Genomic DNA, 17017 nt, shown 5'->3' with positions numbered 1-17017 from the left:
TTCTTACTGTTCACATCCAAGAGAGACACCTACGCATATAAACTAAGTATAAACTAATCAAGGTATTTCTCTGACAGACTGGAAAGAAAGAAAACAATGATGTTATTTTTATTTCTCTTTGAAATTATTTAGGAAAAGCTAAGTACTTTATTTAAACAGACAGATTACATAGCTGGATAGATAGATTAGCCACACAAGATTAATACTGAAATAGTTCAGAATTGAATATCCAAGCCAGTTAGTAAATCTCCTCACTGTAATCTTGCTAGTTTTAAGAATTTATTCTTATCTATTAATTTAAACATTTACTTGAATCATTTTAAAAGATAAAATACTGCATCTAACAGTTCTCATGAGCTGATACAGAACTGGTATCCATCACCTGTAAAAATGTAAATACAATTTGAACGCTCTTCAAACAATCTAGATAACACTGAACAAAAAAGAAAACCTCTGTATCATCAGATATTTGATAGCTTGTCCCTTATCTGCTTGATGTGACATTTAGGAAAACACATTTTAAGAAGTCGATGATGTATTTGAACTGTAACAATGGTGTTTCTTGTACCCTGGAACCTCAGTAAAATCATGGAATGAAAGACTTTTAATAACGTCCCCCGAAACAATAATTTAAAAGACTATTTTACAAATATAATGCAAAATTAAATAAAACTAGCACCCAAAAAAATTTTTTTACTCCATAGAGAAAGATGTAGTACAGCCTGCAGAGTTCACAGGGGACTTCAAAATTGCTATCAATCTTTATACAGAAAGCATTCAGATACAGCAGTGATGGGCAGCAGTATAAAACCCTGAGAGAGAAAAATAGATAAAATGCCCGCAGGAACAAGTTTCTTTCCAGGAAAGCTTACTAAACCAAGGCTTAAATTGAAACAGTATTATTTTTCTATGTAGCGGCAGTTTTTCATCTCTTAACTCTCTATTGTTTGTAATACACTCACAAAATGAAAGTTCTTTCCTAAAGGCCAAATTCTGCCAGTCCTCTACCTGCTGAATAATTCCTCGTTGTGTATGCAGCGCTGCTGCGGCTACTCACAGGGTACCGTCCTGCCACAAGCACGCCAGGACAGGGCCCAAAGGGAGCAAGTACACCCTCCCAGTTATCAGTCTCCCAACACTGGCACCCTGTTTGGCCCAACAGTGAAAAGTAATAGTAATACACCTAAACAAATCAGGCACTGTTTTTTCCTCCCAAAAAGGAAAGACATCTGCTTTGGATATTCCCCATCATTAATGTTGTAAGCAAGCAAAAGATAGAGCAGCACTCAGCAGCAAAACAAAAACTCAAAATTTCAAAGCACATCTAATTAAAAATAGTGAAAGATCATCAGTTGAATGTAAACCACAAATACCTCAGCCTCTACCTCAAGAACTGAAGCCTACAGAATAAAGAAGCACTAGCACACGCACTCACTAGCTCTGTTCAAAAGAGCTGACTCCCTTTGCTTCCTCTCCAAAAGATGTTTACACTATTGAGATACAGCTAAAGGCTTAGAGGTAAAAAGGGAAAGCCTGATCCATCACATTAAGCAGGGGACAATTGGGTGGCTGGGTGAAGAGCTGCAAAAGATTAGAGTGATGCAAGGTGCGAGGGGACGCACCTCCAGGCTTCTGGAATGGGACACCCTCTTGCATTTCCAGGCTGCCCTCTCTGAGGCTTTCCAGCCAAGACAGGACACCTCCTGCCTTTCTGGCTCTGCAGACACTTCCTACCCCACCAATCACACTGCCACGACTAGAGGTCTGGAAATAACTCCAGAGAGGTAGAAATTGTACCTCCCGTGGCCATTAGAAATGGAGAAGAGCTGAAACAGTGCTCGCTGCTTTCCCTTCAACTTCCCAGCCCTATCTTAATGGCAGGGGAAGCAAAAGGATGCGTAGAAAAAATGAGTGGGCATCAGCTATTTGGCAACACCGTGCTCACTTCTTCCTGCATAGGCAAAATCAGCAGTCTAAGACATTGCATGCATTGGGAGCCCTGGTGAGGCTGGCTGATACATCACAAGCTTTTTAGAAGATACAGACAAATAAAAAAATGCAGAAGGCACTGACTTTTGAACCTTTTAGATATATCTGGGGTAGGTTTACAAATTTCTCCTTTTAATCTAGAATGACATCTCCAAAAAGACAAAAAAAAGGCCAGACATATGAACAAATATTGAAAATTTAGATCCTTTTAAACTAATACACCTCTAGAAATACTAAATTCCTGCCACTTAAACTGTGAGAATTGGTACCAGACCAAAGAAGTATTTTTAAAAATGCATGTTTCAGAAATAAATTCCACTTAACTACTAGAGAAGCTTCTGTCACATCTTCCCTCATCTAAGGAAATAATCATATATTTTCTGGCAGCCCTAGCATCCCAAATACTACAAGATTTTTAGAAGTGAAAAAGCTGTATGGGAAGAAATGATGTCCATCCCTGTTATTTTATCTAAGTTGCCAAAGACAAACAATAAAGATAATTAAATCACTAACATTATCCTGGTAACAGTATGAAGTGTTACCTGTAAGAGACAGAGGTATTTGCTTTTGGAAATACATTATCTCAGTGCTATTTCCCCTAAGAAAAATACAGTAAAAGTGAGAGAAGATTTCCCTGTCAGCTTGTAACTGCTATTTTAAAAAATAAAAAAGTAACATTTAAGCCCTAAGGAACTCCTGGTCTTTAAAACTGCAAAGTACATACAGTTCTAGCTGAAGCTAATAGGAGCTGCAGGTGACCAGCACTTCTGACTCAGAGGCCCCAAGCCACTGTACGGAGCACTGTCCCTTTGAAATTTCAGGCTAACATTTATCAGCAGCCAATTTGCCGAAGCGCAAGACACATGCATCCCTTTCCCCCACAGCATTTACTTTTTAAAAGCACCAAAGAGTGGTGGGAGACACAGCTCCCCTGCAACATCACAGCTCCAGCGAAACGAGAGGTGAGCATGAGAAGACAGCTGCTGTGAGCCTGACCGAACGCAAGCCCCCAGCCATCGTACATCACAATATTTCCAGAGCTCTCGGCCGCTGGGAACAGGCTTGCTGTCTCACTGACCTCAGCTGCTTTGCTCTTTTGTCCAGCTCCATTTTGTCCCCTGTGAAACCAGCCAGCAAGAGAGGCAGAGGCTGTATTTTTGAAATGCTAGCATACCGACACCAGGACCTCCAGAGAACCGCACTGCTGCTTCCCTCACCGTGCTGCCAACACCTGAAATCTGCCAGACAGCAAAGCATGGCAGGCCGGCCACCGAACAGCAGTAATGGAGGGATCAAAGCCCCGAGGAAGCCTGGGGAAGAAGCATAAAGGTAGTTTTGCACTAAAGGTGTGTGATCGCAACCCTAAGCATTAGGAAAGAAAATGAAAGAAGTAGCAGAGCATGACCTGGGAAGGCAGAGTGACTCATTCCCAAGGTAGCATACAGCAGGCAGGTAAACCCTAGGCACTGGTGACCATCTAACACTTCGTCCTGGCACTGCTCCGCACCACAGCCTCCTACCAGGCACTTTACTTCCCTCTGCTTCTGCTGCTACCTGCCTTTGCAAGCCTGGCTTATTTACATTGCTCATAAACTCCTGCAGGCAAAGACTAGCTCTTACCCTGGTTTTGTATGCAGCTCAGCACGGTACAACTGCACAGTCAGAGGTAGCCTGCAAACAATAAAACACCATCAAAAAATAAAGAGGGGAAGAGCACGACTGGCTTAGGAAACACCACCGAAATATCTTTTCTATAAAAAACATGTGATGGTCAAACGGCAGGACAAGCACCATGACATACACATAAGCACTAGCTGAAGGGCAAAAGGAAAACCAGAAGAGACCTCAAAAGGATGAGAAAACAAAACGGGGAAAAAACATCCATAAAAACGGAAATAGTGAAGAGGCAAATTTGCTAACAAAAAAAAAAGGAATAAATCACAGAAGAAAAGCACGACTACTGCTGGCTTTCCTTTCATTCACTTCACACTAACTATACTCACACCTCATACCTCAGCCTCTTCAAGGTCTGTCCTTGTCACCTAAGCATCAGATTGCCTCTTTACCACTGAGACTGGTTAAAAAGTAGGCACGAACTTACCTGACAATCTCTTCTGAGAGCAAATGACAACAGGAAGGAGGAGGAAGGAAATAAAATTCACATCTCTCTACCCCAGAATAGCTGACTGGCACAGAAAGGAAGTCACCCACCAAAGATTAAGAAGTAACAAACAACTAATAATTTATTCCCTTGCTAAAGAACAGGAGAGATGAAGCGTAAATACAGTCTACTTCACAGGCTGTTGTTGGAGCATGGCAGTCATACTTCATCCCTCAACACAGATTGTAAAATCACAATCTACATCTTTGTGGCCATTGGCACAGCTCCTTGTTCTGCTTTAAAAACACCAATAATCCACCCTTGTTTATAGTGTTTTCACATAATTATTTAAAAACAAAGCCCTTGGGACACAAGAAGTTACCAGCACCAAGAATATCATCCATTTCTCTCCCATCCACAACATACCTTTAAGTCAAACATGCCATATATTTATTTTTTTTTTTATTTTTTAAACACAACTACTTCCAACACACCAGTGAGGGAAGCACATATGATAGCGTTACAAGCCAAAATAGGGAGGGGGGAGGGAGAGTAATGACAACAAAAAATCTAAAATAAGTCCTGGCAAGCCCCACAAGGCTGTGCACAAGGAAACCAAAGCCAGTTGGCTCTGATGACTCTGCATCCATCAACTACTCTTTAGCTAACACCTATCAGTAAATAATTTCTTTGCCATTCCCTTGCTGATTAACAGGGTGCCACAGATTGCAGTAGCTATCCTGAAGGACTGGAACCCAGACCAGTCCTTACAAGTTGTGACAACCGTTTCCAACATCCTGCCCATCGGCGTCTGCCAGGAGGCTCTGCAACACTGAGTCTTGGGGCTGTGCGTGGGCACCGTTTGAACGTTTTCCTCCGCTATGCAGCAGGATGAAGCAGTCCTTGGCATCCTTGTCCAGCTGTCTGCTACATTTTTAATGTCTTCTGGAAGAATCTGGGCCAAGCACGGCTTGAATCTCTGCAACGGTGCAGGCTGGGCCCTGATCTGCCCCTCATACAGTAGCCACACACCACTAATGTCCTCTTCACCCGGGCACCTTAGCAGGACGCCAGACAACCTTCCCCAGACTGAAACAGCAGGGAGCTCCTCTCCTCTTCCCCAGGAAGCAAGTCCTTTGGCACTGCCCCAATTTTCCTCCCACCTAGCAGGAGGGCACAGGTGTGCTGGAGATCCAGCCCGCCTGTCGCGGCCACTCACTTCAGGTAAAGTGGTTTTGAAAAAGTGCTCTGTAATGCTCGATGCCCCATCTGGGAGTCGTATTGGGTCTGATTTCAAGTGTTTTGAGCACTCCATCTGTCGGAGCTGTGGGCACTCAGCACTTCTGGATAACCAGAGATTAACATGTCACTTCTGCAAATGTTTTTCCTCTGTTTTCCCAGCTTTGCCTCCACTATTACACCGCTCATGCACAGTATTTGCTCATAACACAGCAACAACATTCATCTCCTCTGGATTCTGCCTGAAAAGAGGGGATGATGGATACTAAACAAGTCTACCTTAAAACTCTTGGTAATCTGGTATAGGCTCCTCGAAGTTGAGGCCATTATTTGCATGCAGCCATTACGTGAGCAAATAAGGTGTTTAAGGCACCTCTCAGAACGGGCTGTGAAGATTAGTTAATGTTTATACAACTCCCTGAAAATTGAAATGACTGCTACACACTGAGTATTACCACCACCAGGGATCCATTTAAGTAAAAGCAGCACAGAGAGCAAAGGAAACAAAACTTATTTCTTCTGTCCAGCACAATTATTGCCAGACTTATGCATGCTAAAAACACCCAATAACCCATCTAACGCACTAAATTAATGTTTATGCTATTAAGTTTAGACAATCTTATGCTGAAAGCTTTTCAAACTACAGGAAATTACACGTTGCGCAGGGACAACTGTATACAATTACAGTGATTTTGTAAAATGGCAGAGATATAAAGCAGAAGCGGACTGGCCAGCGAAGCTGCTAAATCACACAGATAACAAGTGCATCCTGGCAGGGCAGCAGCCTGGAGCTTTCTCCCAGATGTTTGAGGAGCCAGGAGCTATAGCAGCAATCCCAAAACTCAGGAAGACACCACACACCCCTACTCACGAGGCAGCAGCACACAGGTAGGATCAGCAGATACCAGTCCTGCTGCCACCCTGGAGCCACCATGCATTGCCCAGACCCGTTATTAGCCCACCCTGAACCAGCAGCTGGCAAAAGCACCACTGGAAAGAGCACTTTTACTGGGGTTATTTGGATCAACCCCCGTGTATCTTCAGGAGGCAAAAGCCTCAAAGGGATACTAAGCGCACCAACACAAAATGCTGCAAGGAGAATGCTCTCCCAGACAGAAAGCTCTCAGCTGCTTTGCTAAAGGCCACGGCAATATGTCTGCTTTATGCTCGTTTTCACAAAGGATTGTTTAACAGTACTTAGTGCAGCTCTACCTCGACACAGCAAACGCCGTCTTAAAACGGCCTAGGTGAAGCTTTCAGCTTACCAAGTCAGCCTGAATGCTTTGTCAAACATCTGAAGGACTGCAGCGCTTCTGACTTTTCTCTGATGTCTTTCAGGTACAGACTGGTATTAAAGCTAGTTTTCACGAATGCAAAACCAGGCAGAGACTCCTAAGTGCTACTGGTCCTATTCTTTACCTTACTCATTGTCTTGTTCACAGCTCAGCTCATCACCAGTCTCCCTCTCACTGAACAATTTCAGAAGTGTCATTTGCACACGAAACAAGTATATATTATACAGCTCAATTACACGTGGGAGATTATTGGTTTGTGTGTATCAGCTAAGCAGAACGTCAACAGCTGTGTAGACACATCTCAGCCGATACTAAAAGTAGTCTTGTCGGCAGTTTTGATCTTAAAGTAAACACACTGAAAAACTTAGCTCTAATTAGACTTAAAGGCAGATATGATTTTCTGGAACGAACACGAAACGAATGTTGCCGATAACACTGTCTTTGCAGAATATCTTGTTTGCTGTTTTTTAACTAGACAGGGTTTTTGAGATAAAATATTCTGACTCACAAGTGATGCGTCCCTGCTGTTTGTGTTGACAAAAACCTGAGCTTTGTATTTTAAGCAGCGTGTTATGCTTCATTAATATGAAATTATTGTCCTGAATCACAGACATATTAGCTGAGCTCCAAGTGACCTAATTCATTTTTAATATTTCATAGTTGGTTAAAAGCTGAAACAAGAGATCGCTAACACAGCTCTGACACCCTCACCATGAATCAGAAGATGTAGGGAAAAGGTCATGTGCTTACCAATTGGCACCCAACCAAATTCATCACTATAAAATGAGAGAACAGAAATGAAGACTGCATTTCCCATTATGCTTCTCCCTTCGTAAGAGCATCCATCAACTTGCACGTTACCAACGAGCAGAATTTATTTATATGCGTGTCCCCAAATAAAAGGTCAGAGGTGCGAGAGAGATGAAATAAGGACCGCAGCCTTTGTCTAACCAAGAAGTAGTTCCTTCCCTTTAAAGCAAACTCGGCAGCAACAGCCTTTGAAGACCAAAAGGAGAAACAATTCCCAACCACATAAAGAAACTAACAAGTCCCTTATATGGCTAAGAATTGCAATGCCATTTTTTTTTCCACAGCCGGAAAAATTAGAACAAGAGGGAAAAATAGAGCAAACTTTAAAAAGGCAGTTCTCCGAGCACCAGGGAATTCACACAGGCACATCGTTCCAGCCTTAAGAACTGCCAGATACTTTCTTCTTGAAAGAGAAGGAGGACATTACACCAGGTGAGTCCCTGAAATCCAGATTTTAACTCTCCTGCTGTAACTATGGATACCCAGCTTTCAAACCCTTTTGTGATGTGGCAGAACACCAGGCTCCCTTGTCTGCTCCTCTTGTGAAACACCTCCACCTGAAGTCCCCTAATCTCCCTCTACCTGGCAGGTCACTGATGCACCACCTCAAGGTTTTTCCAGCTCCCTGCATCCAAAGCAGCCGCCCACCCTCTCCGCTCTTGCTCCCCTATCTTCGATCCACCTCTCCCCCTCCAGAAACCCTGAGTGAGAGGTTCCCAGCTTCTCACCCAGGAAGGCAACTCGATCGCATTGCGTTTTGTTTCAGATAACCAGAGCATTTCTTGCGAGCGAGGTCAGCGGGACGTGACGGCCTAGCCGGCCCCGCCGCCACTGTGGAAAGGTCGGGCTCCCGCGCAGCATCGGCATCAGCATCGAGACTGAACTTGGAACGGCCCGGCCCGGCCGGCCTCTAAATATAGCGAGGGGAGGAAGGGCTGTGAAAGGGCGTGGGGAAGGGAGCGGGCCCGAAGCCAGGCAAGCAGCCGGTGAAATACGGCAGCACCACGTTGGCCTGTCCCGCGCTTCACCACAGGGTGCGGGAGGGAAGAGGAGCGTTTAAGCACGGCTCGAGGATTTAGCCTGTTGATGCGAACTCACAAAATAGGAACAAACTACTACTTGATTTATACGCTCTGTGTGTGTGTACAAATCTGTTCGACAACTTGTCTTCTTGGATAACTTCGAATCGCATAGGAGTGACATCACTTCCACTACATGACAGCCTATAAATCACCATCAACCACATGGCACCATCCATAAAAACGTGTCAGGGAGACACCAACAAGGAACAAAATATCAGAGAGCTTTACGTCGTCAACATGCAGTCGTATGCGTCTTCTGGCTTCTACTATGATCTATATAGATCAGGTGGTTTATTTCATTCATTTGCATCTGAATGAAGTCAATACAATTAGCAGAGGAACCCCTATAGAAAATCTGTCCAAACAATTTAATCTGCATAAATTTACCAGAAATTAAACCTTTTTTTTAAAAAAAAAAAAAAAAAAAAAAGATAAATTGCTATGTTTAATACTGAAATTGACTTGACAGAGAATACATTGGGAGGGACTTTATTCCCATCACTGTTACAAGAAAATGAGAGATACAAACAAGCAAGACAAGAAAAAAATGGAAAAAGAGGTCCTTCCATCCAAAATCATGAAAAAAATCTCTCTTTCTCGACAGTGTCAGGCCTAAAAAAAAAAAAAATCTCTCAGGTAATAAAAACTTGTAGGAGAAGAGATTAGCATTTGCTGTAAACCAACATAATCAAAAAGACAGTGTGGCTAAGGAATCCAACAGGAGCCTTCAATTTAGGACTACAGATACGGCAAGTAACCTTTGCTTCACTTCTCTATTTAGAAACTCTGTGTTGTCAGGAAAGACCTACAGAGAAAACTGTTTCAAGGAAGCTACACAGTATTTTTTTATCTTAATAGCTACACAAATAAAAGCAAAATCCCTGCTCTGTCCTTTACTTCTTGAGGATTAACCATGCTTACTCTCTCACAGAAATTGAGAATCTTCATTACAGGCACCAGGCTCTATGCGAGACATCTCATATGACTCAATTAGACTTCCACTACATATAAATCATATCTCAACTGTGGCAGAGAGAGACACAGACAGAAAGACAGAGAATAAGCAGGATACACACACACACACACAAAAAGGATGCTGTAAAAGTATAAATCAGAATAAAAGGCATTAAATAAGAGATATAGCCTCAGAAAGCCCAAAATGCTGTTAAAACATCAGATGAGGTATGTCCTCACCCATTTGTATAATTTAGAATGTTTTTGACAGTTCTCATTTATTTTAAAAAAAATAATAACATACGTTGTTCATCTGTCCTGGTTTTGCCCTAGAGAACAGTATGTGCTTTGTGGGCCTGATTCTGCGTTACTGAAGACAACTGAAGCTCTTTCATTGATTTTTCAAGGGAAGCAGAACAGATCCCCGTTGCTATTATTTCTATTCAATAATATTATTGTTAATCAGCTACATAAAATATTGGTATGTCATTCCGCATGAGTACACGCAATTCTCAGGCTGAACTCTCAGCACAGTGAGAGTAGCTCTCCATGTAAAAATGTTTACTTCTAAACTTCCTTCCAACACTCAGCGTTGCCCATATGAGTGGGAAAGAAATTGCGAAACACCACTATGCAAACACTCACAACATACAATGTGACAATATTTGAGTAAATCACTGTTCTCGATCTCCCTTCTCTGCCCATCTGCAGTTTTTGGTATGGAACAACTATATCATAAAAGCTCTTATTCACACATGCTTTTGATATTACACTATTTAATCACATACAGCTGTAGCTGATGAGACTGTTACAAAACACAATTTTAATGCAGCACTGGAAGCAAGTTCTGGAGACACATCAACCATTTTTCTCTACATAAAATTCTAACATTAAAAGACTTCTCTTCAAGAAAAAAAAAAGAAACAAAATAATAAAAACAGCCCACTTTTTTTTTTTTTTTTTTTTTTTTTTTAAATCTGCTTCTCTTCCTGGACACTCCGGAATGGGCTTGTTTGCAAGTGAACTCAAAGTCCCTGCCCAGAGTATAGATAGTGACAAACCTACTTCCCCCACACCAGAAAAAATAATAATTAAAAAACCCTGCTTGAGATTATACGCAGAGAGAATGCTATCCAGGCTACTTACAGCAGGACCTGAAATGAACTCAGGCATCCTGCTTGGAACAAGTCTTTTCTTATCTATTTTTTAATTCATTGAAATTTAAGAACTAACGCTCCAATCATTTTTACAAAGATACTTGCATTAAAGTACAAATATACCATCGTGATAACTTTGAAAGCCCACAATACGTTGAATTACTGATTTGGTTTTCAAAAGGTTGCCTTGTATCAGCGATTACAATTTATAACTATTAACACACAGCGTTTGCCACAGTAACACCTCGGTAGCCTAATCTGCCAAATGCTTGCAACTTCCATCTTTCCTGAAGGAATTAATATATATGCTTGCAAAATAAGTCCCCATGGCATACAGTAAAATATGAATGTTCAAAAGACTAAAAATTTGTTCTTTTCTTTCCTGCCTTTTTTTTTTTTTTCTTTTTTTGAATTTCAGCAAACTTACATTGAGACAACACATGAAAGGGAGATCAACTAAGCAATTCAATGTTATTTCAATATATATCATGGTGTCCCCTTACAGCAACAAGCGTGTATTTATTCAGGCACATCAGGATAGATGGCAAACAGTAATGGAAAATGAACAAGTTTATATATTTCTGCGTTTTTCAGAGGACTATCACTTTTACCTTCCTTACTGTTTAAAACAACCGGCAAAAATACTATAGGTAGATATTAATGTTACTGCCAAAATTACCACCAGACTCACATGTTTTTAAATGGCATTTAAACAAATTCGTGCAACTTTAAGGCAGCTCTCTGAGGCATTTAAAACACGCCGCCATGTACTGAATCAAACGAGGGCTCAGTGCGAACAAACTTCATTCCTAGAAATGCACTTCTCTATTTGCAAGTGTTTGCCGTCACTTTGGCACTATCACATGGGCTCCAGCTAGACTTTTGAGCTCTGGCGGCAGTCCAAGCTGCAGATGGTTGGAAATGCAGCCTGAAATCAGTGTGTGGTTGATGAATTACTCCTTACACCTGACCCCGGCTTCACACCAGGCACCAGGCACAGTCTGAGCACCACCAGCCAGAGAAGCCCTGTCAGGCATCTCCGTAGCTGGAACGCTTTCTTCGAGGCCTTCTGCAGGGCCAGATGGCCAAAAGCAGGGAATGCAGTAAACTCGCTAAACAGAAACGTGAGTGACAAAAGAGCGTGGGGTGGGTAGGTACAAGGTGAAGAGAGGCGAGAGCTCCACGCCGATTCCAAAAATACGCTTTCTAAAAGCGGCTGGTGGCACGAGAAGGGAGGCGTGCAGCTGAAAGAGGTCCCTGATTCCTTCCTGCCAGAGAATGCCCTAAAAAAGGAAAAGAGGAAGCGAAACAAAACAAAGGGCTTCATCCAAACGCACACACCCAATCACGCACCCATAGAGAGACTTTTTGCAGTTTAAACACTTCTGGGTACACCTGTTTGAGTTTCCCAGTTGTTGTCTCCTCAGGTGGGGCAAGTATCTGTCTCCTCACAGCCACACTCATTAAGCTCCTCTTGCCTGGGGGCTGGTCCACATGCTTCTCACATCCGCAGAGACAGGATTTTACTCACGTAGGCATTGGGAAATCACACTTCTGGCTTTTGCATGTATTCACATGTGCATCGGGCACAGAGGGATTAAGGCGCATTGCTGGTACAGTCAGTGCTGCCTCCCTGCTTGGGGTATTTCGGCCTCCTCACTGGGGAGCAAGGTCAGCACCCCGAGAGTCAAACCACGACTAACAGATAGGAAACATCCAGAGAATGCATGAAAGCAAACCGCAGGGAAATAGCTGCTAAACTGCCTTATTTTTACCCCAAATGCAGGTACAGAGATCACAAAACAAAATTCCTGTCTGCAGGTCACTGTGACACCTTCTCCTTCCCACCGAAACGATTCAGGTTTTTTCTGCATACTGCTACTGAGCAAACTTACCCCATCTCTAGGTCTAATCATAAGCTGCAGGGAACAGAGATAAAGCAGAGCGTCTACTAAATTAAAGAGACTCTCAAATACATTCAGATAGTTTAGGTTAAATCTTTTTTCTTTTCAAATCATTAAATGGAATTTAATGGTGCTCAGTTTTGTTTTTCCATTGTGCAAAAGGGGAAACAGAAAAGAATTTGCTTTGGCAAGCAAGAAACCGAAGAAATAAATGCAGACCTCAATGTGAAATTCGGTCTCATTATCATTTTATACATGACAATACACTGCTGTAAACCAGTTGCTTGAGTAGTTACGCCATCAGCAAGGAGAAAAGGAAATTTATTTAACAGCTCAAAACAAAAAACTGCTGTAGCTTCTCATCAGATAGATCTGAACCTATCTCCTCACAATATTCTTCGTGGCAAGAGCATAAGACTACCCTTGATTCACAAGAGTAACAAAAAATGTTTGTTTTGAAGTAAACTCCTAGCACTCTGAGACTCTGCTCCCAGGATCTGCCTAGAGAAGTTCAAACACTTCACTTCCAAATTGCAGTTGTCAGCGTCATGCCAAAACAAGAAAAATAAGGTTGTGTCTTTCCTCAAGCTCAATGCTTGTCCTTAAGAGACATATTGAATTCCTTGCAATTGTCTCTTAAAAACTGACTGACCTTCCCCCCCGATTATTCTCAGTTTTGGATGACATTGGGTTTATCTAAACCTGCAATTAAAGTTTTAGCTTCAGTGGTGGCATCTGATAATTAAGGAGCACAAGTAAATTGAATAATAAGAGTGCGTGCTTCATATTGCACAAAAGGCCACAAAACACTTTAAAAACTTAAATCAATCAGCCAAACATATGGAATCCATTTTTTCCTATTTATAATCCTATTACCCATATAGCTATTCATTTACACCATTTCTGCGTAACTACGTGCTAGCTATGTTAGAAGATCCAAACTCAGATTGGAGACTTAGCTCTTACGCAGTTTCGTGCTCCCCCAGAGAAGGACGTGATGAACAGTGAGGCAGTGCTTCTCTGAGAACAACCGAGACAACTTTGTGAGACAAGCAAAGCAAAAAGCAGCACTTCACCCAGACGCGGTGGGGTACACACATTTCAAAACTTTGTCCATTTAACATGCTGCCACTCGGCGTTTCACAAGCTGTGGACAAATGCCATAAGAAAGCCTAGAATTTCTTTCTTAATTACAAATGAATGCAACCCCCCCACCACCACCCTCAGCGTGCATGTCTATGAACATAAGAACACATTCTTTCCTAAGAGCTGAATCCTACAGCATTCTGTACAAAGGACAGTTTTGAGAAATTAGAAAAAAAAAAAGATGAAGTTCACAGTACAGTTGGAGTCATGCAGGGGTTTATTAACATGAGTTGCTCCAACAGGCATGATAAAAGATACAGCTCTCCACCACAATGTTATTTGATTACCCAAATATTAGCTTTAGACATACAATGGATCTAACTGCTTTAAAATGTCCCAGAAGCTGATGGCTAGCTTTAAGGTAACAAAATCCAGATGCTGCCTGTCTGCACTACTCTAAACTCTTAAAGTCTATAGAAGTGAAAAAACTCATATGCATGTCTCTCTATAAGTATGAGTGTATGTGTTTATTATTTAGGTTTTATCAATGCACTTAACTGTGGACCGAGGGAGAAAAGAAAAATTAACATCATATAAACTGTAGCACCAATTTGCAATGTTACCTGTCCTTGCAGCAATAGCGCATGTGTGCGCAGAAAGGCGCACATGACTTTTCACCGGCTTGGTAATTTTATATACCAGCTATAAAAGCGCGTTTGATTTAGCTTTTCCGTACCATAGCTTTTTTTTAACCTAATGCTTTAAAAAATATCGTTACTATTTTAAGCTCAAATGCAAGGTTAATTTCCTTAAAAAGCTTATTTATGAAGTTTAAAAAAAAAAAGAAAGGAAAAAGTAGAAAAAAGATAGGCAGAACGTAAGCTACGTGAGTAAAAGGCATGGAATGTCCAATATTTCTCCTCCAATACTCGAGGCTATTGTTCTTTCAAAAAACACCATCAATTGTTTCATGTCCTTGGCTTGCCAGGTTTTGAGGAATAGCATCAGTCTGCGTCCCCCAATCCCCCAAACAGTTAAAGCTATAGGCAATATTGCAGTCAGGGCTAGTGACGGGCTGCTGCTGCAACAGCAACAATACACACTAAATGGTCACAAAGGTAAAACGCAATTTGGATCGACCTTGAAAGGAAGAAAAAAAAAAAAAGCAATAAAAATCCCTACAAAAATATAAAATTAAAAAACTCTTAAATTTTATACAAAAAGCCTGAACAATAGACTGAAAGAAAGAGCACAGCGAACAAATGAGAGGTAACCCTGTTAGGAATTACAAGGCTATAATCACATTGAGTGGTTCTGGTGTCGTCGCAACTCACCCCAGCCTGATTCTCAGTTTTGACAATTAGTTAATTTATATCATGCAGCAGTCTGGCTATAAACGTTAACAGGAAAGTAATTTTATTAACGGGGAAATATAACTTAGCCTTTCAGAGCTGCGACCAGACCAACGTGTTTCAAACCAAAAGTCTGCACGAGCCAGCCTCCCCAGGGCACCCCACACGCGCAGACACACACGTCAAACGTCCCATGTGTTAAATTCACCACAGAAGCACAACGTGTGTCCGCGTACACTGGAGTACATGCATGCGTGTGCACCCCAGCTATATTTTTTTTCCCACAAAAGGATGCTACTTTGTTGACAAACTGTTAATCTGTGGCTGTGAGGTTACACTCCAGAGCAGGATTTTTTATTTTTTTCTATACAGTGTCCTAACAGGGTTTGCAAACTTTCATTTTAGGGTTTTCTTTTGTTACTGTCCCTTAGTTGCAGAGGAAATCTTTTCAGAGAGCAGACTATTATACAATGGCACTAGAAAAATAAAGCTTTAATTAACCAACTCGTGGCCAGGTAGCATCGACTTCGCTCAGCCCCTGAGGAAGAAGATACAGGCCTGCTTTCCAGTCTCCCAACATTTTAAAAATTACAGAGAAAAGAAAGAAGGAAAAGAAAGAGCCCGTGCTTGGATACACTCTCCAAAAGTAGCTACCCTCTATTTCTAGACCTTTTAAATGCAACAGAGTAGAGCCATATCATCCTCAATGTGTAATGAAACATTAAAAGCAGTGCAATCCACTGACACAAACTCCACCAGATTTACAGCCGGTTCGCTCCTCATCCTCCCCAGCCCTTCGCAGCATCTCCTGCTCAGCTGATTAAAAGTTTGAGTTTCCACAGACGTCTTTTCTAAGGGCAAAACGCTTTTAAGCCCCCGAGTGAACAGGAGGGATCGCTGCAAGAGCCATCGAGCCAGCGTTTCGTGCCTGATGCTGTCCAGAGCAACCCTCACCCTGTGCCATAATAAACACGCTACCTGCCCGGCGTTACGATAGCGCTCACCAGAGCGGTCTCCCAGAACAATAAAAGGAATTGGCCGACACCAGCAGCCCTCGAAACAAATCCAGTCGAATAAATAAAATTAAAGCACGGACAGTAACCTTCCTGCCTCTCTCCTGCCTGCTTGGCTCTGCGTGACACCCAAGCCCAGGAAGCGAGGGAAAGCCAGCAAAACCAGCCAGCAGCCCCTGCCATTTGCACCGCTCGCTCCCCATCGCCCGCCGAGTGCCCGGCGGGACCCGCGCCCTACCTTGGTTTGGAGATAGTGGGGGTAGTAGTAGGTGTACTGGGGGTACATTGGCTGCTGGTCCAGGCGTTTGCCCATGTAGCTGGAGTCCTTCTGGCTGGTGCAGGGAACTCGTTGGCAGGGTGTAGTGCCCCAGGGCCTTTTCTTCCCTCTCACGCCGCTATTCCTGACAGCGCGGGCGACGGAGGAGGAGGCTGCCGAGACTTCCTCGCCGTCTACCGCGCGCTACTTCCAGCGCAGCCAAAAACGCACAGGCGCGCACATCGAGGGCTGGGTGGCTGGCTGCGAGGGTGGGAGGAGGTGGGTGGCAGCCCCCTGCCCGGCTGCCCCCCCGCTGGCAGCGGCAGCAGCGTGCCTCCGGCGGTGCCCGCTGCCCGGCCGGGGAGCGTCCTGCGAGCGGAGCCGGGGAGGCAGCGCAACTCCAGCCCGCTGCTTGCTTGCTTGCTTGCTTGCTTCCTTGCTTGCTCTTCTTCTCCTCCTCCTCTTCGCTCGCTCTCCTCGTCCTCTCCCCGGCTCGCCCCGCTCGCGAGCCCTCCCCTCTCGCTCCCCACCCACCCCCCTTCAAAAAAAAAAAAAAAAAAAAAAAAAGGAAAAAAAAATAAAGGGGAAAAAAATTAAAAAAAATAAAAAGAAAAAAGAAAAAAAAAAGGGGGGGGGAAGGGAGGGAGGGAAGAGCCTTCCCCAGCCTAGTTGCCGCTGCCTCCCTCACGGAGTGACATGGTGCTCGGGGCTCGTCCTGTCTTTCATTCAAACCCCCTCCGCGCCGCGCCGCCGGTGGGAGGGACCTCGGCGCGCCGCTC

The 17017-nt window shown here is 43.1% G+C and overlaps 1 protein-coding gene across 17 annotated transcripts in view; it reads right to left on the bottom strand.

Annotated features, from left to right (window-relative positions):
• The window catches only part of RBMS3 (RNA binding motif single stranded interacting protein 3), a 700779-nt gene that overhangs the window by 425548 nt on the left and 258214 nt on the right, over positions 1 to 17017 (bottom strand). For 2 of the 17 annotated variants that reach the window (XM_035549761.2, XM_035549762.2), the window contains exon 1: positions 16221 to 16723. The exons of 12 other annotated variants lie outside the window; for them this stretch is intronic. In XM_035549761.2, coding sequence (XP_035405654.1) covers positions 16221 to 16295 — 75 coding nt within the window. In that variant the 5' untranslated portion in view covers positions 16296 to 16723. Of the gene's footprint in view, positions 1 to 16220; positions 17006 to 17017 lie in introns of those variants that run through there. 3 more of the 17 variants (XM_050709233.1, XM_035549759.2, XM_035549758.2) reach the window with 3 other exon arrangements.

Source organism: Cygnus atratus, chromosome 2, assembly GCF_013377495.2.
Source record: "Cygnus atratus isolate AKBS03 ecotype Queensland, Australia chromosome 2, CAtr_DNAZoo_HiC_assembly, whole genome shotgun sequence".
NCBI classification, from domain to species: domain Eukaryota; kingdom Metazoa; phylum Chordata; class Aves; order Anseriformes; family Anatidae; genus Cygnus; species Cygnus atratus.
The sequence above is the reverse complement of the archived record's forward strand: the minus strand, read 5'-3'. Positions and strand labels throughout refer to the sequence as shown.